Genomic DNA, 27,987 nt, shown 5'->3' on the forward strand with positions numbered 1-27,987 from the left:
TGATCAGAAGGCATTGCAGCCTTTCCCTTCTAGGTCTTGAAGAGACTTAAATGGGGAAGAGTTGTCGTGGTCCTCTTGCCAATCCTTTTTGTGGCAACACTGGTCCCCAGGTATACATACAGAGCAGGACTTTTTCTTAATACACTTTTTCTTGCCTACTTGTGTGAAGGGTAGACGATGCTCCTGGTAGCTCTCATACCACCCAATGCATAAAAGTTAGGAAAAGTCTGGCCTCTTATAACCAACAGAGTTCCAAACCCATTTTTCTTTCTGTTAAGCCACTTCTGCTGTACTTTTTGATCTGCACAGAAGAGTAGATGCAAAACTGAATACTACTTGCTAGTAACTAGCACAAGCACAATCCCTAAAGACACAGCCTTTTCCTCAAAGTCCTGCCAAGGTATTGCTGATGTGCAATGTTTCTGCTACCTCAGGTCCTTGGAAAACTCTAAGAGATGCTGTCAAGCTATCATGACACATTGATGTGGACTTATATCCAAACCAGCTCCAATGCATGCTCCTTTGCTACACTGCATAATACTGTAAGTATCATTAAATTGTGTCAGCATTATTTCTCAAAAGCCATTGTCTTCTCTAACATGGAATAGTTTAGTGGCAATAAGGTGTTTTGGCCTTCATCATTCCTTGGATAAGCATCAGGTGGTCTATCCTGTTTTTACTTGGAAGGCATCACAGCCTGAAAAGAGTCTGAGCAATCTGAAGTTACACTGGTGGGAATATCCTGCCCATTGCTGTTCTGCAAGGCTCGGACCCATTTGTCAGTATTCTGGACTGTCAAAATTTCTATGGGAGCTGACAAGACGTAGAGATTCCCAGTTTCATGACAGATTTTTGCCACAAGCCAAGGGTGGCAAATAATGTTTGTCTTTGTACAGCGTGGGGCGGGGGTTAAAGCCTGCAAATAATATTGCAAGCACACACTGTATTTCAGTAGACAGAATCTGGCAGAGAAGCAGACTGTAGGGAAATCCAGTCCCACCCTGCTTGTGCCAACGTGAACTTGATCACCAGTTCTTTGAAGTGAATAGTGAAGTCTCAGGTGTCCACTAGACCTCTGTAAAAAAGAGTGCTTATTACATGGGTTAATTAATAGCCTTGTTTTATGGACACTGGAAATAAGATTAGTAATTCACTTCCTATTCTGTTTGGGTTCTACCCTATGCCCAGTTACCTCAGCATGACTGTCTCCATCTAGTCAAGTAAACACAAGGACTTAACATTTGTCACCTGTGGTTTCTTTTTCCATCTTTTCCGTAGGAGGAAAAGTTAATCTTAAAACAATGCACCTCACACTTTGGGAGAGAAAGGGGTTAGCTTTGTGTTAGTCCTTTGTTACTGGGGGAATTAATTACAATGGCAAGCAGCAACCCCGCGGTTGCCAAGTGCCTGTAAGTGATACACAGTAAGCGATAGCACAGAGCTGCACTACTGCGGTGAAAGCTGTCACACTAAAGATGTGCAGCTTCACGTGTGAGTTGGCGTGGCTTTGGAGCCTATGACTCCCCATGGCCATTAATAGCTCTGTCATGCAGGATACTCAGGTTGTGTATTTACTCATTAGGCTTTCCTGGGGAATTAATTACCATGGATTATTTGAGCCAACCCTTCCCACCTAACAGTTTCTTCTCACCAGGACACAGCTCACCACGTATTTAGCAAATACAAAACTTCTAACAGCTAACTAATATAGCACCCACTCTGTATGAACACTTGTGACTGCTCTGAAACTCTCCTGAGACCTATCACAGAGTAACCACCGGCTTTTTTGAGTGCTCTGCTCTCAGGCCAGTCAAGCCCACCTACCACGCAGCAAGCAACAAAGCCCTGCTAAGAAACTAGCACAGAGGATTCTTCCAAAAGAAGATATTTATGCGCATAAGTATCTAAAGGGTGAAGTCATGAAAACGGGACTGGGCTCTTTTTGGGGTGGATAGGATAAAGGCCAGCAAGTACAAACTAGAAGACAGACAATTTCACTTGAATTAAGCAGAAGCTTATTTTCTTTGAAGGTGATGGAGCACTGCACCAGGCTGTCCAGAGAGGTTGTGGAGAATCCTTCTCTGGAAGCTTTCAAAACCCAGCTGGACATGTTCTTGTGCAACTCAATTTAGGTGTACCTGTGTTAACAGAAGAGTTGGAATACATGATCTCCAGAGGTCCTTTCCAATCCCTACCATTCTGTAAGTCTTGGTCACTTGCAAAGTGTAGCAAAGAAAGAAAGCTTCAAATATTTAAAATACAACTTCCTAAGTATCCTTACTAATATTAGTTAATTTTTTCCTTCCTCCTTCCCTGATCTTCCCCTCAAGCTCATTTTCTACTTTTTCTTCTTCAGCACTTTTACTCAATTCTATTTCTAGCTCTGTATGTAGGGTTTTAATTATCTTCCATTTTGGGGCATTAAAAGATGCTGAATCACCCTACCTTCTGGAAGATTAGTAAATCCAGTGATTACCAACAAAAGCGCTGCTGAATGCCTATTATCCATGTTAATTATTCAATTAAAAATTATGCTGGAGCCAACAGCAGGACACTTCCATTTCATGACTGAATAGAAGAAAAACAAATATTTCAAAACTTGTGAAAGTAATTATTTAAAAACTTGTTTTTCAGAGCTAATTTTTCTCCCGTATCTACCTGAAGGTACAATAAAACCACTGCATGAAGGTCAATGGGTGGTAGCAGACCACGCAGAAATCATTCAGAAGATACAGAAGTTTGTCTTGGACACCCCACCAAGATAAGTCCTCATTTATACCCATTTTCTTCTTTCTGCATATGTTTTGTGTAGAACAGATTTTGTTTCTGCCTAACCTTTTTAGGATGCTGTCCTATCTGTTAGTACCCTGATGCTCTTTTAGTTGCCATATTTTAAACAGATGATTATGATCACAAAGAGAATTTTTAGTCTAATCAAGCTTAGGGCCACCAGTAATTCAGAGTCTTTGGAACAATTTCTCCTTTCTATCCATCTTACCATCTAGCTACAATCTGAAATGAGTTGACTGAGCTAGTATGGAAGCCAGACAGCAGGTGGAAGAGTAGCCTGGGCTGGAGTCCTTTTCCAACAGGTATTTACACCACAGTCAAAGCATTCACTGAAATATGCTTCCTCAGGTCTTTTTATCTGGTCTTAAATTCATATATGCTCTCATAATTTAGCACCACAGCAACAAAGCTACTACAAAACCCCTCTGAATCCTACTAACAAAAACCTGGGTGCGTTTCAAAGGAACATTTCATTTCAGGGATCCCTTTGTGGCACCTGTGGAACAAGTGGTAGGCAACATACATTATTTTGCCAAACCAAGCAATTTTGAAAACAGCCAACCCAACAAGCACCACTACATTAAAAGTGTAACCTAAATCTGAGGATGCCATTGGCAGAACATATAAAGACACTCTAGAATGCAGGACTTGAGCAGAAAATATACCAAGAGGTATACCTGTATTAGGCAACAACTTGCACAGCTTCCTTGCCTTTTATGCTTTCAGAAGCATTTTCAGGAGGGCTTTCAAGTGGAAGCCACCATAAACAGCATCCACATGCACCCTGCTTCAAGGAAGGATGGGAGCAAATAGTTTTTCCTCAAGAGATGGCACATGCGGGAAGCCTGCCAGTGCCAGCTACAGTCTCTGCTCATGCTACTAGCAGGAGTAACATGAATGTTAACACACCAAATAGACTCTGGGGAACAGCAATAAACAGCAGGCAAATGACAGTCAGCTGGACATGATGCAAATGAATGGGTCAGGGATTACTGCTAAAAGGGGCTGTCTTGCCTATTTTTATACACACAAATATAAACATACACATATGCTTTAAAATATGAAACAAGGGTGAATATATAAGCTGCAGACTTTCTATTTTCAGGTGCATTAATATCTGCTGCACAGACACAAAAAGGGTAGACAAACAGCTATATGCAACTTATGTCTACCCAAAAAGGGTAGACAAACAGCTATATGCAACTTATGACTTAATATGAGAGAACTGTGTGTGCTGCCTCTCACTGGGGACTGTTTTTTTCATTTGGGGCTAACCAGAGAGTAGTTCTAGCCAAGTGTAAAAGCAGTGGCTTCAGCAGACCTCTCCATCACAATTGTGCTTGTATCCTTTACTGGGTCACTTCACACCTTCCTGTGGCTAGCATGGACAAAACATGGAGAAACTGGAGAAATTAATCTTCCCAGTTCTACCTGGAAATGATCCTGTTCAATCCTCAATATCAGACTTGACAGGCGAGAAGACTGCCACTCGGTAAAGCCACCTACCATCACCTTTATGCAGGCTCAGCTTAGCTGATGAGCAGCATTTCTATTCTCTCCTATCCAAGGCAGGGCACAGAAAGGTAACACAACTCCCAAATACTTAGAAAAACATTAAGCATTATTTTTACACTACTATTTCGATTTTATTTTCTTGGTTGCTTAAAAACAAAAAAAAGAGGCAGTTTTCAATCCAAGCCACCGTGTGTGTGCATGAAGACACACCCCAGTGACTTGTTTTTATGGGAGTTGCACAGTAGCCCTTGTGTTGCCTCAGTAACAACTCCTACACTAGGATACTTGAGGAAACCAGGGCACAATTTAATGAGTACCGTGGCACGTACTCTGTAGTCCTACAGCTACTTCAATAGAGTCTGGGAGGAGGCTGTTTACTTCTTACCTTGACATTTTCAAAGAGAATATGATGTAGATTCTGTTACCCATGACACATACAAATCCCAGGGCTGTGCAGACCAACGTGACACAGTTACTGGCACAAACTACGCTAGAGAAATGACCAGAGTGTGTGGTTTGGGTTTGGAGTTTCCTAAGTATCTTCTACTTTTACCACATTACAGATTTCACACACTGACTTATAGGAGCTAACCTACAGCAAAGAACAACTGGAGAGCAGGAAATGCAGCAATGAAATAAGCAGGACAGATGCTTTATTATTAGCAGAGATGCATATGACAGGACTCTCAAAAAAAAAGGGTAGGAAAAGTTTCAGTAAGCAAGTAAACAAGGTAATGCAATGGGCCAAGGTTCTACATCTTCTGTTTGGTTTCTGTATTTCATCTATGTTCTCTTACCTTTTTATTTTCAAAAGATAACAGGGGGAAGTATGTGCTCAAAATCTCATTAAAACACAAAATAAATTAAGTGAATCCCATATATTCAGATAATCACTACAAATATTTTTTTTTCTGAATTCACAAAAATAAATGATAAAATATCTTCTCTGAAAATAGTTGCTTGTGTTTCATTCCTCTGTCTCACTGGAATTTCTCAGTCACTTGTTCACCATAGAATCAACCAGGTTGGAAGAGACCTCCAAGATCATCCAGTCCAACCTAGCACCCAGCCCTATCCAATCAACTAGACCATGGCACTAAGTGCCTCACTCAAATCCATCACTCAAATGCTTTACTCAAATAGATGGCAATGCTACTAGAAAGCTCTGTCAGATAGTTCTAAGATATATGTAACTTATGTCCTACATTTGTTGACTTTTTTTTTCCTAGAACCCTATGTCAAGTAACCAAAACATGAGCAAAATGAACAAGCAGTGCCCTGAGACACAGCAGTGACAGCCCAAATAGCTCCCAAAGCCTGTCTGAACTAACATGTATTTTACCACATTATGAAATAAAGAGATTTTGGGGGAAAAGTCTGTATTTCCATGATCCAAGACTGAAATTGCCTTTTCACCCAGACATCTTATAGCTGAGTTTCATAAATGTTTATGTTGTTACCATCATGTGTTATATGTCCTCCTTTTTAATGTTAATTAAATACAAAAATCAGAATTAATGAATTACAGCTGGGAAACAGAAACTGCAGATGTTTTCTCTACTTTATATTTGCACATAGATACACTTCTAAAAAAATCTACACAGGCATCTAAAAATTTATTTAATCTATCTAATTAGTTCACTAAAGCACTTCTGCTTTAGTGACAAGTTCTCTGACTTTTAAGTACAAAGCAAAGAGATAAAACAAGCTGGAAGAGTTTTTAGTCCACAGTATTTGGAGAGTAAATATGATTTAAAAACTTATCATGACTGTAAGAAGCACAAATGTATTTAAAGCAGTGGCAATTTTCTTCATCACTGCTTGGTATTGTGTTTCTCACTGCATTCTCACTTGGCTGGTGTATACAGCAGTATTTTCCCCTACTGGATTAAAAAGGTTTGTAAAAGAAAGGATATATAATGATATAGTGAAAAAGAATAGGCAGGATTCTGTAACACTGGTAGTACAGAGAGAAAAATGCAACAAAAATAATTACTTTATAAGCACATGCATTCTTAGAGCAAACCTGGAAAGGAGAGCAGGAAAAGGAATAGGATTCATTATGAAAAGCAGCAGATAATTGCAACAAAAGCATATTACAAAAATGAGTCATACAGCAAAGGAAGAAACAGAAAGCAAAGTGGGATGACAAAGATACCACTGGAGAAAGAGTACACTGAGATAGATAACATACACAACACATTAAGTCTTCTAAGTACTCTAGCACAACCGGCCAAACCTGCTGTCTTTCAGCTTTTCTAAACACCATTACTTCCTCTGACGACCAAATGACTTATGAGACGCTACTATGTGTCATACTTCAGTTTATCACACACTCACAGTCATCAGTTGTCTTATCACACTCCCTAAACATTTGTCTTCAGTGTGCGAGCCAAGAATTAAGTTAGCACATGCTTTTCAACAAGCCTTGCCTATCCCTCTACAACACTATGCCATTGCCAGCCATACCCTCCAACTCACCAGCATGTAGACAAATAGAGCTGCCTGGCTCTGTATGCCCAGACATGCAGGACCACAATATTTTGCATCATTTCTTACTTTCACTAAAAAGAAGCATTAGTTATTTCTTCAAAATAAACTTTGATAAACTCTGACAACCACTGCATCAAAGACAGAAGTGTTGCTTAAGGTGGGGGACACAGGACAGTCACAACAGGTTTTGAAGATGACTGAGGCAAAGAAAATTTTGAGGTTCAAGCTGGGCACCAAAGAGGTTTCAGCTGTTTCAGATATAGATGGAGGAAGCAATCGCTATTCCAGCACCAGAAGAATACGGTGTTTCCAAGTTTTGTAAACCAAGCTTGTCTAAAATAAGGAGATTAAAACAACCCTAAACTTCATTTCTTTTATGCTGCCTCTGGGTTTCTGAGATTTGGCAATGTAGTTGGATCACACAAACAAGCTTTGTTTCGTAACAGAAGGAAACTAACTCAGAAGAAAGAAAGATTGATTGATTCTTATGTAAACCTTTGTTTCCTGGAGCTGAGCTTTTAAGTAAAACATCAAATACTACAGTTGCATAGCAACCTCCCCACCCCCATTACAGGTGGACTGGTTGGCCAGTTCCACCTTTCCTGTTTCTCTAGGCTGCACAAACACAGCACTCGAAAAGATAGGATTCGTGTTAGCAGGATAAACCCCCAGGTTGTGAACACCTTGTATTTAAGAAAACAAGAGTTCCACCCAAAAAGCCTGAGGTGAAAACCTGTGATGTTCTGTGTCTATGTACTCCAATATACTATGAAAATAAGTAGCATCTGAAAACTTACTTTTACACTCTCATCTCATGATGACTGAATTATTCACTAAGCAAAAGGCATTTCAGTGCAAGTAACACTATGCTTGGATAGCAAATTTCTCTTTTGCTCTTAATCGCTAACATTTCTGGAAGCAGTCCAATATTATATCAGATAACCACAAATTTTCTATCACTGACACTGAGTGACAAATAACTGCAATCAACACCATCTTTCTAACAGGCTTTGTCTATGTATTTACAAAGAGAGCAAGCATACACTAGAAAACAACTGTGCCTGAACGCTGGTATGCAAAATTGTGCAACACCATTTGCAGGTAAGTACATTCTGCCCCACCTCACTTTGCCCTCTTTTGTTTGTTGGATGATGCTAAATACCAGCAAATTCCCCCTTTGATTTCCAGTCATCACCCTTTGATGCCTCTATTTCCATTCCACAGGCTTCTACTTTCTGTCAGACTTCTAAAACCAAGATAGTTGTAACTTTTTCCTGAAGTCATGTACTGTTAAAATACTTTTTAAATGATTCATTGCTGTGACTCATAGTGGGATTCATAGAAAGGCACTTCGGATGTCAAATAGTAATGTGGCAGGAAAAAGTCCTGTAATCTAGACCCTAAGTTACTGCCAGGCCTTTTTCCCGATTGGGCAGTTGCCAGGTACGTGCCGCTTGTCCCCTCGCCACTTCCAGTCGAGTAGGAGCGGTGTTTGTCTGCCACCTCCCGGGTAAGCCGCAGCGCTGGGGACACACTGTGGTCATAGGGCAAGACGGATAAGGTGCAAAAAGAGACCTAGCCACGGCAGTGGTCATTAAACACGTTTCAGCTACTTCAAAAACACTTCGGTTACAAAGTCAAGCATCTAAATTTAGAACGCTGCAATTAGCAAACTCTGCTGCTGTATTCGTACTTCATCTTTATCCTTCTAGCTGCAAGACTTGTTTGTTTTGGACTCCACCTTTAACCCAGTACACAGACAAATCAGCATTCCTCAGTTGGGTTTTTTTGGTTGGTTTAGGTCTTTGTTTGTCTGTGGGGGGCTCTCTCTTTGTGGTTTGGTGACGGTTTGTTGGTTTTGTTTGGTTTTAGACTTTTTCTGTTTTGATGCCTGGAGGATGTTTGCCTCTCTCCACTTTTCAGACACTTGGACACTGTTGCAGCCTGGTGGGAGTCGTGCAGGAACATCACAAATTTCTCACTGCTGAACACATGAGACTCAAAGCATTCAGAACATGTTGAGCTCAGCGTATGTAGACTATAAATGCCACATCCATAAACATCTGACCACAAATATTAAGGGGAAAAAAATATGTAACTCTGGCTCTGTGGCTATCCACCTGTTGGCTTAACCAACTTTCAACACTATTTTCATTGCTAAACGTTTCATCGTTAAAATATAAACAGAGATAGAGGTCCTGCTTCAAATTTCATTTAATTCTGGTAAATTTTCCAAAGAATCTACAAAGTAATATATAATACATAACTCTAAATCAGTGGATATCAAATGGAGAGTTAAAGCAGTTTGGCAAAAGGATGAAATTGATTCTTACTTATGGGATTATACATTTAGACTATCTTATTTTCCTAGTTCACCCAATTCCCTTGGCATTGTCAATTCAGGAATTTAAAAGGACAGCTTACGAGCTCTGTGAGGTATCCAAGTACTACAGAATTCTCAGCTAAGGAAACAACAGGGCCTACCATCACCCTAACCTCTAGAAATGAGACGGTTTGTCAGCTTTCAGGTCTCCACCTTCTATATGCTGAAATCTGTGTCATAGAAGAGATGACAGAACCCACATGTTATAATGATGGCATTTGGAGGACAACTGCCAGCATCCTCTGCATTCAGGTAGTTTCAGACTCAGCATTAACACAGAGAAATTAATAGGGTGGTTCAAAGTCTAAGAGATGTAAATATTTTCTCCAGCACTGAGAACACATAATTATATCTGTAAGTAAATCCTGTTGAAAAAAAAGTTTTGAGCTATATTTTTAGTGATTCTAGAGCTGCACCAAAAGGGTTGCAGAAAACCTGTGATTTCATAACTAGTATTAAAAAACCAATCTGCTGTAGCAGCTAAAATCACTTGGAAGACAGGTATGTCAGCTCTATTTGATAACCACTGCCCTCACTCTATGAAAGCAGTTTCCTTTCAGTTTTGCTGCACTTTATGATTTGCCAAGATCTTTTCCTGGCAGTCTTTAAGGGTCAATATCTGTTTGTTTTAAACATTTCTCCTTTTTCCAGTTGTTTTTTTCTACGTGATTCATAACTTTTGTCTTATATTTTCTAAGCAGGAATACTTAATTGCCATAGAACTGTAGGTATAGTCTTCAATTCATGCTGAGTTTCAGATTTGTTTTCAATTTCTGCAGCACTCAAACAGTATAATCCACAACGGTTTACTTGTTAACTCATAGCTTGCCATTAAGTTTCTTGTCAACTATGGAACTAAACATGAATCACTACAGCACAGTACATATTAGCAATGTCCTGTTGCTTTGATGTCACAAACCCACTGAATATTAAAGTGCAGCCTTCCCAAGCAGAGAGGCCTGTAATCACCTTGTCTTCAATACTCAAGATCCCTCAGGCTAGAGGCCTTGAGCTACTGTACTAGAGATGAAGCTTCAGAAGGAAAGAAACAGCCACATTCTAAACCAATATTTGAGCCATGCTAAAGGAATTAGCAAATAAGTAGTTGTTGTAAACTTAGCTGCTGCATCCCCATTATTTGCTCCTATAACATCAACAAGAAAGCTCCAAATCTGCCTATGAAATGGGTCAGTAAACTTACAACACAACTGAACTCAAGCCAGTAGAGCTCTGGATGAGGCCCAAATTTCAGTTACAGTCAGGCACAACTTAAATTTAGAGTTTAGATATAACAGGGTTAGCTTCAGACAAGGAAACATTTTCAATGTTAACACTGAAACATAACCTATCATTTACACACAGGTTTTGTAAGTAAGAATGGCCCTTGTGAAATTCACACCAAAACGTAAACATCTTCATTATCACACAGCTGTGAAAGAGGTCACATTTAACTGCAAACCAATGCAAGCTGTTGAGGCTGAAACAGGAAGGTACAACATAAAAGTAACTTCTTTTAATTTTCTCCAACATTTCAAGTTAACATCATGTATTAAAACTGCAGCTCACTCCAGCTAGTCACAGACAGAAAGGGAATAGCCACTAGTTGTATTTGCAGCAGCTGGGGTGTTGGCCAAGGTCTGTTCTATCATGACATTACAGAAATCAAGAACATAGAGTAGGAGACAGCACATTACTTTATTAGGTGGGGTGTCAAATAGCAAGTCTTAAATGACTTTAGCAAGATGTTGTTGGTGTTGTCATCATTCAAAATCACCTTTCTCATTTTATTAAGAAGGCAATCACAAAACCAGAAGCAGCTAACGTTAGAATCAAAAGATACTTGAACAAAACTTCACCCACTAAGGCAGCTGACACTGTAGACTTAGAATAAGTATTATCTAATTAGAAGCTTCAGCAGTGATTAATTGTAAGGAATTGTTTCCTAGAAGGGAAATGGAAAAAACCACTACATTGATGAACTGGAAATGCACTTTTTTGGAAGTAAATTCTATTTATGCATCAGGTGTCTTCAAAAGTCTGTTATGATGTGAAATAACCAGTAAGAAACACCAAATTAGCCTTGTATTTCAATGCCATTGCTCTCCAAGAAACTGGAGAGCAGGACAAAAGAAGAATAAAGTCACAATTCTTCAATCCTGAGATGCAAACTCTTACTCCAAAGGTTAGTCAAATCTTTACTGATTGTTGCCCTTTTTGAGGCTTCAGAAGAACAGCTTACATACTTTTTTTTACACCCTTCACACACCATATTGTGGTTTTAAAAGGTGATTTATAAAACTACACTGTAAGTAACTGTATGAGCGCTAATATCAAGCTAGCCCAAGTAGCTCTGCATGAATATGACTATTATACAATTTCATGAACACTTACACTGCTGTTGTGAAGGCAACCAAGTCAGCTTTCACCCTGGTATCTGCCAAGCTTCCTCCAATGAATCTGTTTCACACAGCAGAGTTTCTCTGCAGTAGCTGACTCAAAGCCCATCTCTCACGGACAGACTGCTGAATACTTTGTGAAGAAAGTTTAGCTTTAGAGGGTAGTTGCTTTCTGTGTCCTTGAGGTCTCTTGGGACGACGGCCTCTTGGCCTGTCCTTTGAGCTTGCCTCCTTGATTTCCAAGGGTTTTGGTAAGGTGGAAGGGATGGGTCTACTGCTAGCAGACATTGCTGATGTTACCTCACCAAGGCTAAGGATGCCGTTTCGCTGCAAAGAACTAGCCGTTCAAGACGGAACACTTCGAGAACGAAGCCGCCCACGACAAGCTCGCAGGGCCAAAGCTAGAGGTCACCAAAACCTCCTAGCTTCTGTACGCTGTCCTTCAGTTTCAACAACAATCGGTCCGCCAGGAAACGGGGACCTGGCCATGAGGAAAGAGGCCCACACAGACACCTTCACGAGCACCATAAGTACAGCTCCTAAGGCTCCAGACCATACTTTACTGCTCTTCAGGCCGCACGACGAGCGGACGCCAGTGCTTTATCTCGTCCCTGCCTCGCACAAGAGGCAGCAGGAAGGCGAGGCCCCGCCGGGGCGCGCAGCCGGCGCTCGGCTGCCGCCATCGCAGCCCCTCTCAGGCGCCGCGCGCTCTGACCGCTTCCGGCCCGGCCCCGCCCCGCCGTGACGCACTGCCCCCGCGCGCCGCAGCGACTCAGCCCCGGCCGCGGCCTTTCCCGGCGTGCCCCGCGCGGCGGCGGCCCCTCCCCGCGGACCGCCGGGCTGCAGGCGCCGCGCCGCCATTTTGCTGCTAGCGCTGCTAGGGGTGCGGGCCGCAGCCACCGCGGAGCTGCCTGCGCCTACGGGGGCATTGTAAGGCGCTTTTGGAAGGCTTTTTCCAGTCTGTCTGGGGCCTCTGTGCCCCAGTTTTATTTTAGCAGGCCATGTCCGGAGAGGGAGCTACTGGCGACCAGGTGAGCAAGAGGAGGGCAAGGTCGTAGGCTGCTCTGTAAGGGAGGCTTAGTACCGCCGTGGTGTTGCGGCGGTCCGGCTCCGGGCCCGTCGGTGTGCAGGTCTCTGTGGGGCTCCGTTTGGCGCAGTGTCTGAGTCGGCCGCCGCCCGGAGCTGCCGTTGTGCCGCGCCGCGCCGCAGGCCGCCCTGAGGCCTAAGGGAAACGTGGCCGGGGTGCGGGAGTGCGGCCCTCGCCTGTTCCCTGCGCCCAGGAGCCCTGCCAGCCTCCTCAGCGGCGCGGTCGGCGTAGGCTTCCCTTCCCCCACCGCACACACCCATTTTGAGAAACTCGAGTGTATTCGGTTAGTGAAGCGTTGGGCTGGGGGAAGTGGGTGCGCGGAGCCGCTCCCAGCGTCCGGTCTCCGTAAAACCGGTAATGCTCTGAAAACTCAGCCTTGGCGTGTCTGGTAAGCTAACTTTACATCACGTCGAAGTGGACAGTAGCCCTTCCAGTGGGTTTCTCTTGGTCTGTTCATTCCTACTCGCTGAATACACGCACTCCGGAAGAGCACTGAGACCCTATTCATACGTTTGCGGTGTTGTGTAAAGCCAGCCTTTGCAGAACATTAGTGCCTGACGTGTAGGGATGTGTGCTGCTTTAAACGTACCCTTTTCGTCCAGAACAAGGTATTGTTAAACCACCTGGAAATTGGAAATAATCAGGCCTATTTAATAAAGAGTTTTCATCTCCATACGGTAGTTTTACTCAGATGGCTACTGTCTCTTCATTTGGTGCTTTTTATTTTTGAATGAATACCGAAACACACATTTATTATAACTTAATGTTTTCTAGACAGGTGCAATTAGTGTTGTATGCCATCTTTTTAACTGTCTCCTCCTTACTGGCAGAATTTCTCTAAACAGGTCTTAGTAATTAGGGTTATGTTTAAAAATCAGTATTAATTGGGACGGGAAGGGGTGAAAGTTCCTCACTGATGCAGGAGTTATTGATAACACTGGCATGCCTGCAAAAAAATTAATTAATGACTTAGTGCTCCTTTAAGAAGCTTTTCTTTGTGGAATGTCAGTCCTCACACGAAGTGGACTATGTTTCTCTGTGTCTGGGCCTGTATTCTGAAAGGATGGCATGTAAACTATGAGATTTTGAAGGAGGAGGGGTTAGGAGAAAAATGTTCAGAATGTAAAATACCCAATTTCTCATTAGGGAAATACCCTATGAATTGCAAGCCTATATGCTCAAAGCCTGTCAGATTAGTAAGTAGGTTAGTAGTATGTTTAAGCAAGAGATCCTTCAGAATTACTTCGTTTATTTCAAGGTATATGGCTACAAAGAAATAGAATTTTGCTACAATAATATGTAGATAATTCTGGTGTGTATGTAACATGCTTCACATTTAAGCTTAACCCACTCTAGTATGTATGTATTTTTTTAATTACATATACGTTTAATTGCATAATTAAACGACTGGCAAAAGCAGTGTGTTTCTGGAGCTTGTGATGTCATATTTTAACTTGAAGAAAAACAAAACTTACCTAAGATTTTATTTTCTTTTGAATGGGAGAATTTAATATGCAGAAGGTTGAATTGTTATCTGTATGCAGAAGTAAAAGCTATTCCAGAAAGCTACAGCTTTAGTATGTGTTGCCACATCAAAAGGTTTTATCATTCAAAATCAGTATTTGGCTTGAATTTTGTGGGTTTGATCCATATTAAGGTGGACTTTTTACCCACTGAGATTACTGTTTCCACACTGGGTTCACTTTAAATAAAAAAAAATTTAAAACCAGTCTAATTCTTTTTTGTTTTTTTTCCTTCTTCATCCTCTGTATGAAGGCTTCAGGATTGCAGTTTCTTAGAAGTCTTAAGTGTTGTTATGGTTACCTCCTTTCCATCAGTTTCCTTATATTTTGCTAAGTTGTCCTCTACTTTTTTTGCACTTATGTTGGCAGACTTCTGTTTCTTACTCCACATGTTAAGGTAGGCCATCACTTGATATCAGTGTCTTTAATGTTACTACTGTATAGGCTACCACGGTCTTGTGTAGTGAGGCAGGTGTACCCCAAGTTAATGCCAGTCTAACTGGGGTTTTCAGGGTGTGGCAGACTCCAATTCACGATTCGAATTACACAAAGTAGCAACAACAAAGCATTGTGATGGGGGCAGTTGTACTTCTGCTGCCTTCCTTACACTGCAAATGCTATTATGTGGTAACTTTGCTATCAGAAGAGCTCTCTGCCTTCACGTGTGCAATACGCTTACGGTTTTAAGTGGCCCTCTCTGTATTTTGCTGAAGCAAAGCGTAGGTTTTGTATCTGGCTTTCTTGTTTCAGGTTTCTGAGATTTTGGATGCCATTTTCACTGACTGTCACATAGTTCAGTGTAGAGGGGGTGGGTGTGCAGTTAACTTGCATCTGTGTTGTGCATAAGATGTATGCTTGATAGTGTATGATGCAGATTGTTAGCTCTGACTCAGATGTGCAGAGGTGTGTCTGCATGTTGCTTCCCAGATAGTATGGTTTGGAGGAGACTTACTTACAAAAGTAGCCAGGTGAATAAAATGCCATGTTGTCTACAGCAAGTATAAAGTTGTGATTGTGTGGGAAGGAAGAACAGAATGTGAAATGTTTGTAGGAAGGGTGTGAAAATAAAGGTATTGTAAGATTAAAGACACAGCTGGGATTTGGGAGGCTTTTGTTGTGCCAGGTGCAGTACAGTTGAAATGTGACTTTACTGCCTTTAGGCTGAGCTTAGGTCTAGACGTTGTGAGGTTGGTTTAATGTGTAGATCGGGAGCCTAAGCTACTTTATGTAGGTTCTCTCATCCATGCTTCATTATTATAGAACAGATTGCAGCAGGGGAGCAAAGAAATACGTAGTCACCACCGTGGCAGCATATTTTATATTGTTGAACTGTGGTAACTGTGCTGAATCAAAAAAAAATTCTGCAGAACTAGTTGAATGATGTCAAAACTTAAAATCTATCTTTGCCAGACTCCTGGCAAAACCTGTTTGATGTTTGACAAACCAGAATTTCCAAGGCAAGTTTTTAGAATATCAAGTGCCTAGCCTAGCATCTATATCCTAGAAATCCACATTTGTAGACTGAAAAGCTCCATATGCCATTGTTTGCAAAAAAATTCCCTAACAAACTTTTCCCCATCTGTTTTTGTCAACGTTACAAGGAGTACACATTTTTACCTGTCCTTGTATTTTTCTGGACTTCAATGCATATGTCTAGTTTCAGTTCAGTTATGTGGTGTGGTTGTTTCACGTACTCTGCTAGCAAGACCTCAGTTTTGTGCTCTCTGCCTCTTTCCACCATAGATGAATCACTGTTACCTACTTTATAAATACATGCTTGCCAGGCTTCAATTTCATGTACAATGAAATATTTCCTTTAGCCCTGTAATAGTTGCTTTCTAGTATTTTAAGGCTAGAACATGTGTTTCACACTTCTGTAGGTGTTTCTAAGTGATGTACCCCTGTCTGTGGTGCATACTACTACTGTGCATAAATGTGTATCTGGTGCAAGACTGAGGTGTGGGAGAAGATGTCTATATTGTAACTGTGACTATAGAAATATCTCTAAAGCAGTCTGTTCTGGCTTCTTACTGGTACTTTTGTCACATTTTTCTGAATTCTAAGTGCAATAAGAAATGTTATTGCATTTAGCTTAACATTTTTTAAATGCAGGTAATTGAGCACAATGCTGAAGCAGAAGTTTCTTCTAGCAGGATTGTGGGGCATCTCAGGAGAAGCCCTTTGAAGGTGCATACTGATTGACATAATACATAGTAGAATTGAGCTTACTGTCACTGTTTACATTGACTCTAGGAATGAGTTGAAAACAGAAAAAAACCCTTAAGCCAACCAAACAAAACAACCCACAGAAAACAAACTGAAACAATGACAAAACTAAAAATAACCCAAACAAAAACTAGTGGAGAAATACTTCTAAGTTGCTAATGAAGTGGGTTTTATATAATTGGAAATATGTATGTTTTAACTGCCTTTCCAGGGCCAATAAGTTGTAGGTAAAGGGGAAAATGTGGTTAAGTGCTGTGCTTGGGAAATAATCTTGTGAGGAAAGAGTGGTAATCACTACTATGCTTAAAATTCTTGTTTGGTTTAGAGATATAAAACAGCACAGACTGTGTTGTGGTTGGGAAGCAATATTCACAAAATTAACCATTTTTAATTACTTGAGTGTGTTAAGTCTGCAAATAGTGACCCAGTCTTAAGGGACCTTTTTTTTGAGACTGTTCACAGCTGAATTGGCTTAGTGGTGGAATAGAATGGAAAGCATTAAAAGCAGATTAAAGAAAGTGCAAGGATTGTAAGAGGGAGCTGTAGCAGAGGGATGGGTTACTGAAGAAAGAATTTTAAAACTTGATCTATGCACATATAACTAAACTGAAGTAAAAAATCCCTTAGGCTAGACAAACTTGTACACTAACTTAAGTAGGCACCTAACAGTGCCTGCTAAATTGTGTCTTAATATATTTGAAACTGTATGCATTGGATCTGCTACAGTCCAGGATATGCTGAACTATGCAACAGACACGTAGCCCTTCCAAATAGTAACTTCTATCTTACAGACGTAAAACTCCCTTTGGAATACATAAATTGAACCAATTTGACTGAAGTGATCTTTCACATTCCTGCCTTTTTCTGTACAGTGGCCTTGTTCTCATTTCATCCTTAGTGATACTTCAATTTTTAAGAGCATCTTAAATTGGCCGCTTGTGTTTGGAGCAGTTGTTGACATACTGTTTCCTTCTCACTGCAGTATGTCATGGAGGATGCTTTAAGCAATCAGGTACAGTAATCAGGTGTGACTATTTAAAAGAGGTGTTTGAACTCACCTGACTCTAGTGTGTAAGAATTCTCAAAGGCCTGCAAACCTGGGAACTGTTGCTTTTACCAGCAAAGTGTAAACCAAGAATTTTTCCTTAGAGGTGATTGAAAATTTTAGGAACTACTGAAAGTCAACTTGCTTTCTTCTGTTCTTATTCCTTAAGACATCTTTTATGAATTGTCATGTGGATTTTGTGCAGTTGATGTATTTTGCAGAAAGGAGCTCATGGACCTCTTACCAGCTAATTTGGTTTTAGGTGTTTTCAGAGTTTGGAAACTGTGACCATAAAAATAATTTTACACTCTTTAGTATCTGTGAAATGGGGGAAAAAAAATCTGTTGCTATTTATCTGTGTGTAAATAGTGAAATTGTTAATCAGACTAGATGGTAATAATACAAGTAATGTGAGCATGGAACCTTAGGTACTAAACTGTTTCCATGACCTTCAAATAGTCCACCTATGTGGAACAGGACCCAAAGTATTTGAGAGCTACACTGAACATAGTCACCAGAAGCAAAAGAGAATAAAAGGTTTTTTCCTAGTTGTATGCAAGTTCTTTATAGTTCTTTCCCCCCCAGACAGCGAAGAGAAATTAAAAGCTAGTTTCTATCAGATAAGGTGCAGTTTCATTGTAGTTTAAGATTATCTAAATTGAAACTGCTTAAGTCCTCCTGTATTGTTTTGCATCTGTATTGCATCTGGTCCTGAAATCAAGGAATTGAACCATTAGAAAATCACTTCTTGAATAGGATTATTTTTCTGCTGATTTAGGACCCTGAACTGACCTGTTACCTGATGAGGTTAGCTCATGTGCCTCTGTTAACGAGAGGAGGGGACTGACAATGCTTATGTAGAGGCATGATCATAAACACCTAAGAAGTATTCAGTTGTACATGTTGGCTGTTGTACAAGCACTGACTTGCCTGCAGCACAGTTTGTCTTTCTGCAATGCAGAGATGGCAAATGCTGGATGGCTTTTATCAGTCCAGGAGATGGATAGGGACAGAAGGATTGCTCATTGGTCTTAAGAAGTTGGGTGTTTACTTGCATATGCCATAACGTACAAGCGACTCCAAGCAGTCCAGTTTAAAACCACGATCATGTTGTTAGTTTCAGTTCTCTAGAGCTCCCATAATTTTTCTCTTGTATAACTGCATGGAGAGCTTTGCTACTGCTTAAGTGAATATTTGCTTGTTTTGGAAGATTAGCCCTTTTTTAAGAAAAAAACTACATTAGGGGTCTTGCATCAAACATATAAAATTAATGCAGGATTGCTATGATTCTGCATCTTATCAGCATTTTCTTCCACTAGCTTTCCATCTTTTTGAGTTTATTGCCCTATATCTGCATAGGTGAAATCAAATTCCTGGAAGCCTTAACTGTTTCGTTGCAGTGTCAACTGCCTTTTGTGTGTCACTAAGAAAGGTTTGAGTTAATACAGATAAGCTACTACTAAAATAGCACTTGAAGTTTGCTTCAGTAGTGGCCCATTCTGCTTTTTCCTGTTTGGAAACACTGCACTTAACAGTGTAGGACTTCATGCTTCCACAAGTGCTTCAGTTACTTTGTAGAGTGGAGGGTATTTCTTTAGTTGTAGCTGACATGAATAGTCCTCCTGACAGGCATTTCTGCCTAATCAAATGCAGATTAGTATGTGCTTGGTCGAATATTTGAGACAAATAGATTTCACTGAGACAGAATGTGAGAGCCAATGCTTACTACTGGTGGGGGAAAATTTGATAGTGTTTTATTGAAGAAACAACATTTCACCTTTGGGTCATCTGTAGAGAACTTAAAATCATCTTTAAGCTCTGGAAATTTCAGCTTCAGTGTTGTCTCTGATAAGCTGATCTATGTTTATGCAGGTCATTTTGGAAGAAATAAAATAACTGGTTCACTTCATCGTATGGCTTGCGTCTTAACCCTCTATCAGTTGAGCTATAACATGCAATATTAGTGACATAATTGTGATGGACTTAGGGATGTAAAAGTTCTGTGGAACTTGATAGTTACCTCCCAAGTTACATTGCTTTGCTCTGAGCAATTTAAGCTTAAAAAAAAAAAAAGGCCTTTCAACTTCTATAAAGCCCCTCATGATTTTAGTTTTTCTTTTCACTTTTATGCATGGTTGCTGTTACATGTCAGCTTAACTTTTTTACAACATACTGGAATATTTTCCCATTTCATTGGTGAACTTAGCATCTTCTAAGGGATATATCTTTAATTGTATCCTTCTAGTAGAAAAAACAAGAAATCTGGTAGCTTTAAAATATTTTAGAATAGCTTTTCAGATTGCTAATTTGAATAATGTAATATGTCACATAAACAGCTATGCCTTTCCATAGTTATTTGTAGAGGCTGGCAAAAGCAAAGAGGCAAAGCACTCCTGATGTTCCTCGGTAACTGAGGCTCACCGCATTTGCTAGCTCCAGCTTCTCTAAGTCACTGTTTTGTGCAACGCTTCACTGGTAGTATATCTTCCTAAAATGACACTCTAAATGATCTTCCAGGAAAATCCACTAGTAATACCTTGGATTTGTATTGGAATATCTTCTTTCCATCAAGAGTGGTGTTCAACAGTAATGCACAACAGTTGCTATTTTTACTAGAAGTCATTATTCTGTAGTGTCTATCAATGTGATGGCACCTTTGAGAAAGACAAATATTGCCCTGTCTTGTTTGCTGTCCTTCTCATCTTCAGAGTTATGTATTTCACTTAGATCCAATGTTAAGGATTTATTTCCTTGAAATAATCTTCTGGCAACTGACAGGCTTAAGAATTTTCTGTGCAGTAAACCAGTCACATTGTGCTGTAACATACAGAATCTCATTCTCTAATCAGCTAACTTTCAAGATTTCACAAAAAGGGTCTTGTAGTAATTCACAGGTTATTATCACATCTCATTAATGAAAGAATTTTGGTTTGAGACCCCTAATACCTGCCTGAAAGTTTGGAGTCAAGTTTGGACAGTTAGTAAATAAACTGTAATATGGGTCATAACAATGTTCTGTGCTTAATAAAAAAACATTCATATTGTTTAGGGTTGACAGAAATGTTCTGGAACATTTTTGGAACTTGAAAACAAGTTCTGGGGAACATAAGTTTGATATTTTCACAAGTTTTCCAAAGAACACTTACACCTGTACTGTAATAGCAACTGTGTTAGCAAGCTGATGTTCAATTTGCTAAAGCTTTTTAGAATCACAAAAAGCTTTTAAACTCCAGTATGAATATCTGAGGGAGGTGACTGTAAGAACGCACTGATTGACAGATCAAAAAGTTAAAACGTTTGAAAAACATGTAGATGTTGTTGCTGTCATCTTGTGAAACCTGTAATTCATAATAGAAAATCTTGTCCTGCATGTACAGAATGACTGTTGTAGTAATCTGGATTTGTTTGGCTGAAATTTGTATTAGAAAAATCATTCTGGATTTACTTTTTGCATCTTAAAACTTTCAGGGCTGCAGAGCTTCATGAAATTCAGAGTGCAATAAATATCTCTGGCAAACTCAAATTTGTTTAGTGTTTTAAACATGTTTGGTCAGTCTGATGGTTTTGTTGCATCACCAAATAGGTAGTATTTCTAGTAAGAATGCATTATATTACTGGGATGTTTTGTGTTCCACATGAAATTATATTAGTAATTGCAGTATAAAAACTGGGGTCCGGAATGTTATATTATCAGAATGTTGTCATTAACTTGACTTTGTAGCTGAGATAAAACTTTCCAAATTCTTCTTATAATCTTTTATGTCTTCCTTTTTAATTTTCTAGGCTGCAGAGTATGTCCCAGAAAAAGTGAAGAAAGCTGAAAAGAAACTAGAAGAAAATCCATATGACCTTGACGCTTGGAGCATTCTCATTCGAGAGGCACAGGTTTAGTGACATAGGATTACATTTCCTTATCTATGGTCCACTCACACTATTTGGTTCTGGAGTAAAATCAACATATTCATTTACATAAATCATAATATTGTAAATACTGTTTTGGTTTTTCGATTTTTAGAATCAACCTATAGACAAAGCACGGAAGACTTATGAACGCCTTGTTGCCCAGTTCCCCAGTTCTGGCAGATTCTGGAAACTGTACATTGAAGCAGAGGTTAATATTTTTACATTTTTTCTTACATAGTATTTAATAGGAGTTTAAGTTTACACTTTCATAACCGTAAATAAGACAGGCACATGACATCTAGGGAAAAGGGGATTTTTAAATATACCTTGCCTTTATTTTGTAAAATAGGTACAAAGGAGTTATTAAAATGAATTCTAAAGTATTGGGTCTTCTATGAGTTGATGATTGTTGCATTATGGAATTGCAACAACATTAAAACAGTTTCAATGGTATTGGAGTGCTTTAGCCTTTTATTTACTTGTCGTGTCAATTTATTGCCTCCTGTGTCATTTATTTAGAAAGACCTTGATTTTATTTATACGTACAAACTTATTTGAATGACTTTCTATGAACGTTTGAGTCTTTTCTTTTTGGCTTAGGGAAATGAGTGAACAGTATTTTCAGGGAGGGTGTGGGATGGAAGCTGATTACTGGAATGAAAATACTGGGGAAATGCATTAGCACAGCATTTAGCTTCTAAAAATCCCATCAAAAATGTGATTGTTTACATAACTATATAAAACTTCTCACAAAGTGCATTGGTAGTTCCAACAGCCTTTTAATGACGTGCCATGAAATGCACTGTGTAATCTGAGTTTTGGGTTGGGTTTTTAATGTTCTGTAGCTGATATTTAATGCTAATACACATGCTTTTTGAGGGTATATTCCAGCTGCACGTTTTTCTTGAGATAAGTGTTCTCTACTTGCTAAGCTACAGGGGTGGGGACCTGTGTTCTGTAGATGAGAACTGAAATAGCTAAATTTGTTTCTATTTTATGTGAAAATTGCTAAGCAACAATCTGAGTGGAAAAACTGCATTGTATAGTTCTCATACCTTCTTTTACTTACCAGAACATTCTAGCAGTAAATTTTCAAGATTACTAAATAAAATTGGGATCATAGGAATCTACTACATTTTTATATTGCGGGTTACGGCAAGATATTACAATGCCAAATGAGTGCAACCTAAATTTAATATTCCCTAATTGGATATCATAGGCTTTTCAGTGTTTTATTTACAGTAGTTTGTGGTAGTTGGAATGTTGGCAATTGGACATATTTAGAAGATTGTGAGTGCACTAACACATACAGATATATGCATATTTTTCCTTTTGGAATCTTGCAGCCAAGTTCACTAGTATCTTGTACCCTGCAAAGTCTTTGTGGATCTGGTCTTTATAATCTAATCTGGTTTGATTACATTAAGTTACCTGATTTCTGTGCTTATTTAAAACCTTGATCTTTCCCATGCCTCAAATTTAAGAGTTAAATAAGACCACCTCAGAGAGCCTGTACTATATATTGTAGGCCTTTCAGCCCAAACTCTCTTGTCTGAGACTTCTTGTCTTGAACTATGTTTAAAGATGTATTGACATTACCTCCCGTAGGCAATACCATTTAACTACTTTGTTACCTAGTAGTATTTCAAAACATTAATGGTGGCAAAGCTTAAAACCATCTGGGGTGTAATTCTTTACATGATGCTTCAAAGAAGGAAGAGCAACTTCTACCCAGCAGGTATGGTAACCATGGTAATAAAGAGTGAATTTAGAAAGGACAGAACTGGCATGAGATCGCTGGTTCACCTGTGTGTATGTGTGTGTGTCTGTGTGTACTGCCTACACCTCAAATATGAGAGAAGTTGAATGTATGATTCAAAACAGTGGGAAGACATGAAATGTAGAGTTCTGGTAAAGCTTATACTTAAGGATTACATTTCAAAGAAATGTAAGGTTTTACTTCTTAGAAATTTATCCTGACAGGTAAATTTCTAAAATCCCAGTTACGATGAATTTTCAACTTTTCTTTCCTGGTTCCAGTAACTTCCCTCAAAACCCAGTGACCAATGTTAACCAAAAAAGCAACATGTTAATATCTGGCCTTTTAGTATATATAACCATTTATAGTAATAAACTGATATAACTTATTTCCAAAGTCCACTTTCAAAAATACATGTACACAATTTGGAACTGCCTTCAGTGTTATTTTGAGTAGCATATCTTATGTACAGTCCTGTCTGAGTAAATTGAAAATGAAGTGCTTTCTCAAATGTTGTTTTCATAGCATGATTGAATATAAATTAAGAGTTCACTTTTTTTTGAAGGCTACTTGAGACAGGAATTGTTTTGAGGCATTCTTTATTGCATCCTTGAGATGTACAAGGAATTTAAGGAAGGCATTTTGGAAAAAAACTCTTTTCCTTGGAAATCCTAGTAGTTTCCTCTCTTGGATAGTTCATGACTATAGATCTTCATGGCCTTGAGCTAGGAAAGTAAACCTGTGGTAGATCTTTGTTCATCACTGATTGCAGTTCCGTGCCTCAGTATACCAATCTGAAAACTGCTGAATCTTCAGTCATCTGTAAACTATGTTTTTCGTGATGTCAGAACAAGCATATCAATCACTTTCCTCTTCAATGTGTCAACATTTCCTCTATGTATCACAGAAAGCCAAAAAGAGAGAGGGAAGAGAGAGTTGTTTTCTGACAAGTTGTCTTTCACTAGAGAATTTTGTCCTCTGAATGACATCTGATCTGAATATCATTACATAGTGGTGGTATATGATTTAAAGCTAGAGCGAGGGTTGTGATTATGGCCTTACAGAAATAGAGCTAGATCTATAACAGCTATATGGTTCATAAAACTGTTGGAAATCTTCAGATTTCCCTTCCTAACTTGAGGAACATGTTCTTATAAGACACTTCCAATCTTCCAGTAGAAGACATTGTTTATAGTCTGTATGAACAAAAACTTGTTTCCCTGCATATGCCAGTTCATTTTGGTATGTAAACTTTTCATGTGCAGCCTTACTGCTGTGATCACCTCTTATGATAGTGTTTGTTCAGCTGACATTTGCTTTCTGTGTATGACTTTGCTTACTGTGTATGACTTTGCATTACACTATATTCCTCTAGTAAGCAGTGTTAATTTACTGCTATGGACATACAGACTGTGATGAAGTAACAGAATACTTCACATTGCCATTTTATTTGCCAACGACTGATTCATGTGCTCTGATCTCTATTATGGCTGGTGTGGTAGTCAGTAGAACATGGACATTAAATGGGAAGAGCATGCTTTGACAGTTTAATGGGAACTCAGCTATTAAGATTTGAATTTGAAAAAAAAATCTCATACTAATTCTTATTTCTTCTGATGTTCAAAGAAGTTGTTTCAGGTCATAGAAATAATGAAACTGGATAAAACAACCCCCAGCTCACAATATTTTCATGTGGTAGTAGTTGAATGCTTAAGACCTATGAGAACAGAAATTCATTTAGTGAATTTGACAGCAGGCCATGTAATCTCTTTTTAGCAAGTAAAGTAGTTTACTTGGTATTCTGCATCTACCTAAATTTAGGAAGCTGCACAGTAATGCCACTTCCTCTTATTCATACTGCTTTCTCTAGAGGCTTGAAGTCCATTTTTCTCTTGATCTGTTTACTGTAAAAATCTACTTCCAAGAGACTTGAATCAAGTCAGTGCCTGTGTCTCAGTTTTAAAAAGGAGCATGTAAGTCTTAGACACAAATGTGCCATAATGTTAAATTCATAGATCACCTGATCTGGATTCTAGCCTGCTCTGCTGATTTGCTGTGCCTTCTTGGGTAAGTCATTTAACCTGTTTTGCCATTATTAAAACGGACACCTACCTACCTCACAGGGTTGTTGTGAGGCTCACTTTAGTGATTAAAATACTTTTGGCATCTGGCGTAGAGGTGCTACAGAAATATAAAAATAAATTCTGATGTAATATCCTATGATCCCATAGGCCCAGCTGTCTATCACTATTTCCTTTGTCTCTTGATTTGAACCATCTTGTAGTTAAAGAAAGATTTGATAATCCTTTTCATGCACTTGAAAGAACTTCTGCATTACCAGGGTTGTAAATATTTCAGCATTTGAGAAGCAAGCATTTGAAGCTTTCACCTTTTTCTCTCTGTTAGTTTCCTTTGAGAAATCACCAGGTTGACTATCCTCTTAAGCACATTTATTCAACTATGTTCATATATTTGCAACATTTTTTAATGATCTAAAGAGTTTTTAATTTCAGTTGCTCTGACTGGAAACTTTTAATTGTCCTGAACATTTCAGGACAGTTCACACCACACCTCTTTCACTTTTTTTGTCGAGTGTATTGCATTATATCCTTATTACTTCAAACTGTTAGTAGGGGTCAAAAGGTTGCCATAGTTAAAGCCTTAATAAATTATAAACACAAGACAGTTGTGACAAATACTCCAAGCCTAGAAGCAACAAATACAAAGCTAGTAACATGTAGAGAGCTTGGCTGTTAATATGTATTTTTTGTCTTGCAAAGTTTGCAAGTAAGACTCCTGTGTTACTGTTTGTTTGAAGGAAATGAAACTAGATTATTTGTTCACTTAATTTCCATTTGATATGAACACTTTGAATTTTAGATGTCTTGGTAACAAACCAGGTGCTGCATGAGGATTCAGGGGGTGGGACCAAAGCTTAGGGTTAATTGTTTTGCATTTCATCATATGCAATACATCAGTATCTTTAATTCGTGTAATTCACACTGGTGTGGATACTAGTCAGAATGTATCATTTAACATTCTTGTATATGAAAAATGTAAATAAAACCATTTAGAAAAAAGATTGTTTTTGTTTAAAATGTTTGTGTTTCTTCAAAGCCTTTTCTTCTCCTGTTTTACTTTAATCTGGTTCTGATTCAGAAAAAAATGTACATAACACCAAAATTCTTCTGCTTGGGGGAAAAATGGGAACTGACTTCTGTCAGCATGAAGTTGGAGTGATCAAAAATCAAAGTAGAATAGACTTGGCTGAGATTCTGTGTAGTGGTACTTTGGACTGAAAATACTGTATCTATCACTATCTGCTCTTTGTTACTTTTCTAATGGAAGGCATATCCATTAGAGTTCTTGCCCACCCTGCTAGTCTGCCGTGTTTCTTTCAGTAAACTTGTGGTTTTGAAAAACTGCTGTACAGGTGCTCTGTACAAACATCCATATTGCACATTCTTGACTACCTCAGTCTCAGATTTTTTAAGCTTTTTTTACTACTGTATTATTTATGATCTTTTTCTTACTCATGTGTGGACTTGTTCCATTCCTGTTAATAAATGTTGTTCTGTCTGTGTGATTATTGTAGACTTGCACTAGAAAGTGAATGAAACTTCTTTCCTGTCTTTTCTGCTCAATGTGTAAGTACAGGCGTGTACATCTGCATAGTTGCTGTGGTCCTACAAGTTGTATAATATCGGAAGGTTATCCACGTACTTGACACTTATAGTTTCAGAAGCACAGTGTATCACTAGTGGATTTCTTTATCACTCTGTTTGCTGTATTTCCTCATTAACAGTATCATGGGAAAGTGTTAGGAATTTTTAAGTGGAAGTGATGCCTAACAAAGAGATTACTATGAACCCTCTTCTAGTGTGTTGCTGTTTTCACATGAATAAACATGAACTCCTTCCTGTTCTGTCGTATTCTTTCTGTGTTGGGGTGACAGAAGCATCCTTATGAGAAGTGTTACCTATATTAAACTCTTCTTCACAACACTTTTCAAGTCTCACTTTCAAATGTAACGAGGATCGTGAAAATGTTTCTCATCGTGTGCTTTCTTTTGTTGAAGTCATTTGCTGATCCTTCTGTTGGTGCTTTGAAGGGGAGAATGTATGTTAGGCCAGGCACAAACCTGGGCTTTTCTCATGTCTGAACGTGTAATACCTAGAAGTAAAAACGGAGCTTTCTCGTGTACCTTGTGTTACCCACAGATTGGCTACCTTTGCATGGATGAGGGAACTGTAATCATAATTTCTCTTTTTCTGCATATCTTCCAGCATCCAGTTGACAGCTGGTTGAGTTATTTAATGCTTTTCATTCATATTTTGAGAAGCCTGATGGCTGAAAGTACACTTTAGTGCTACTAGGTGAACTGATATTTATTTGCCTGCAGAATCTTTACAGAATATGAAAAGGCTTTGAGTCACTCTCGTGATGAAATACAGTGGCTTCACTTAGCTAGAAACCCTGTGAAGACGCTCCTGTATCCTGTTAGTACAAGTGTTCTTTAAGAGTATGCTTTTGGGTTTTGTTGGGTTCTTTTTCCCCTCATCGTGGCTTGCTTTTTCTCAATGATGGCTTCAGTGTGACAAGTGCTCTACATCCAGTAACAGTTTTGGACATCTGCAGTGAGGTGTTGTGAACCTAATACTGTAAGCTTTACCATTTATCCTAAGCTACCTAAAGCACTTCAAAAGTGAGAAGAAATGGGATGCATTGCTACACAAGTGCCAGGATTTTATGGTGATTAGCATCTGATCTGTGTTGAGGTTTAGTTAGCTTGGTGTAGTGACACATGTTCATAGCATAGAAGCATGGAAACATTTCCAGAGTTCATTGGAACTGGTGTCAGAAATGT

The 27,987-nt window shown here is 39.1% G+C and overlaps 2 protein-coding genes across 2 annotated transcripts in view; one reads left to right on the forward strand and one right to left on the reverse strand.

Annotated features, from left to right (window-relative positions):
* Positions 1-12,307, reverse strand: part of HIPK3 (homeodomain interacting protein kinase 3) — a 103,182-nt gene extending 90,875 nt beyond the window's left edge. The window contains exon 1 of the mRNA XM_064163808.1: positions 11,573-12,307. The gene's annotated coding sequence lies outside the window, so the exon portion shown is untranslated. The remainder of the gene's footprint in view (positions 1-11,572) is intronic.
* Positions 12,308-12,386: 79 nt separating this feature from the next.
* Positions 12,387-27,987, forward strand: part of CSTF3 (cleavage stimulation factor subunit 3) — a 44,067-nt gene continuing 28,466 nt past the window's right edge. Inside the window, exons 1-3 of the mRNA XM_064163813.1 lie at positions 12,387-12,608; positions 21,242-21,343; positions 21,474-21,569. Of these exons, the coding sequence (XP_064019883.1) occupies positions 12,579-12,608; positions 21,242-21,343; positions 21,474-21,569 (228 nt within the window). The 5' untranslated portion in view covers positions 12,387-12,578. The remainder of the gene's footprint in view (positions 12,609-21,241; positions 21,344-21,473; positions 21,570-27,987) is intronic.

This window comes from Pogoniulus pusillus, chromosome 24 (genome assembly GCF_015220805.1).
Source record: "Pogoniulus pusillus isolate bPogPus1 chromosome 24, bPogPus1.pri, whole genome shotgun sequence".
Taxonomy (NCBI): Eukaryota; Metazoa; Chordata; class Aves; order Piciformes; family Lybiidae; genus Pogoniulus; species Pogoniulus pusillus.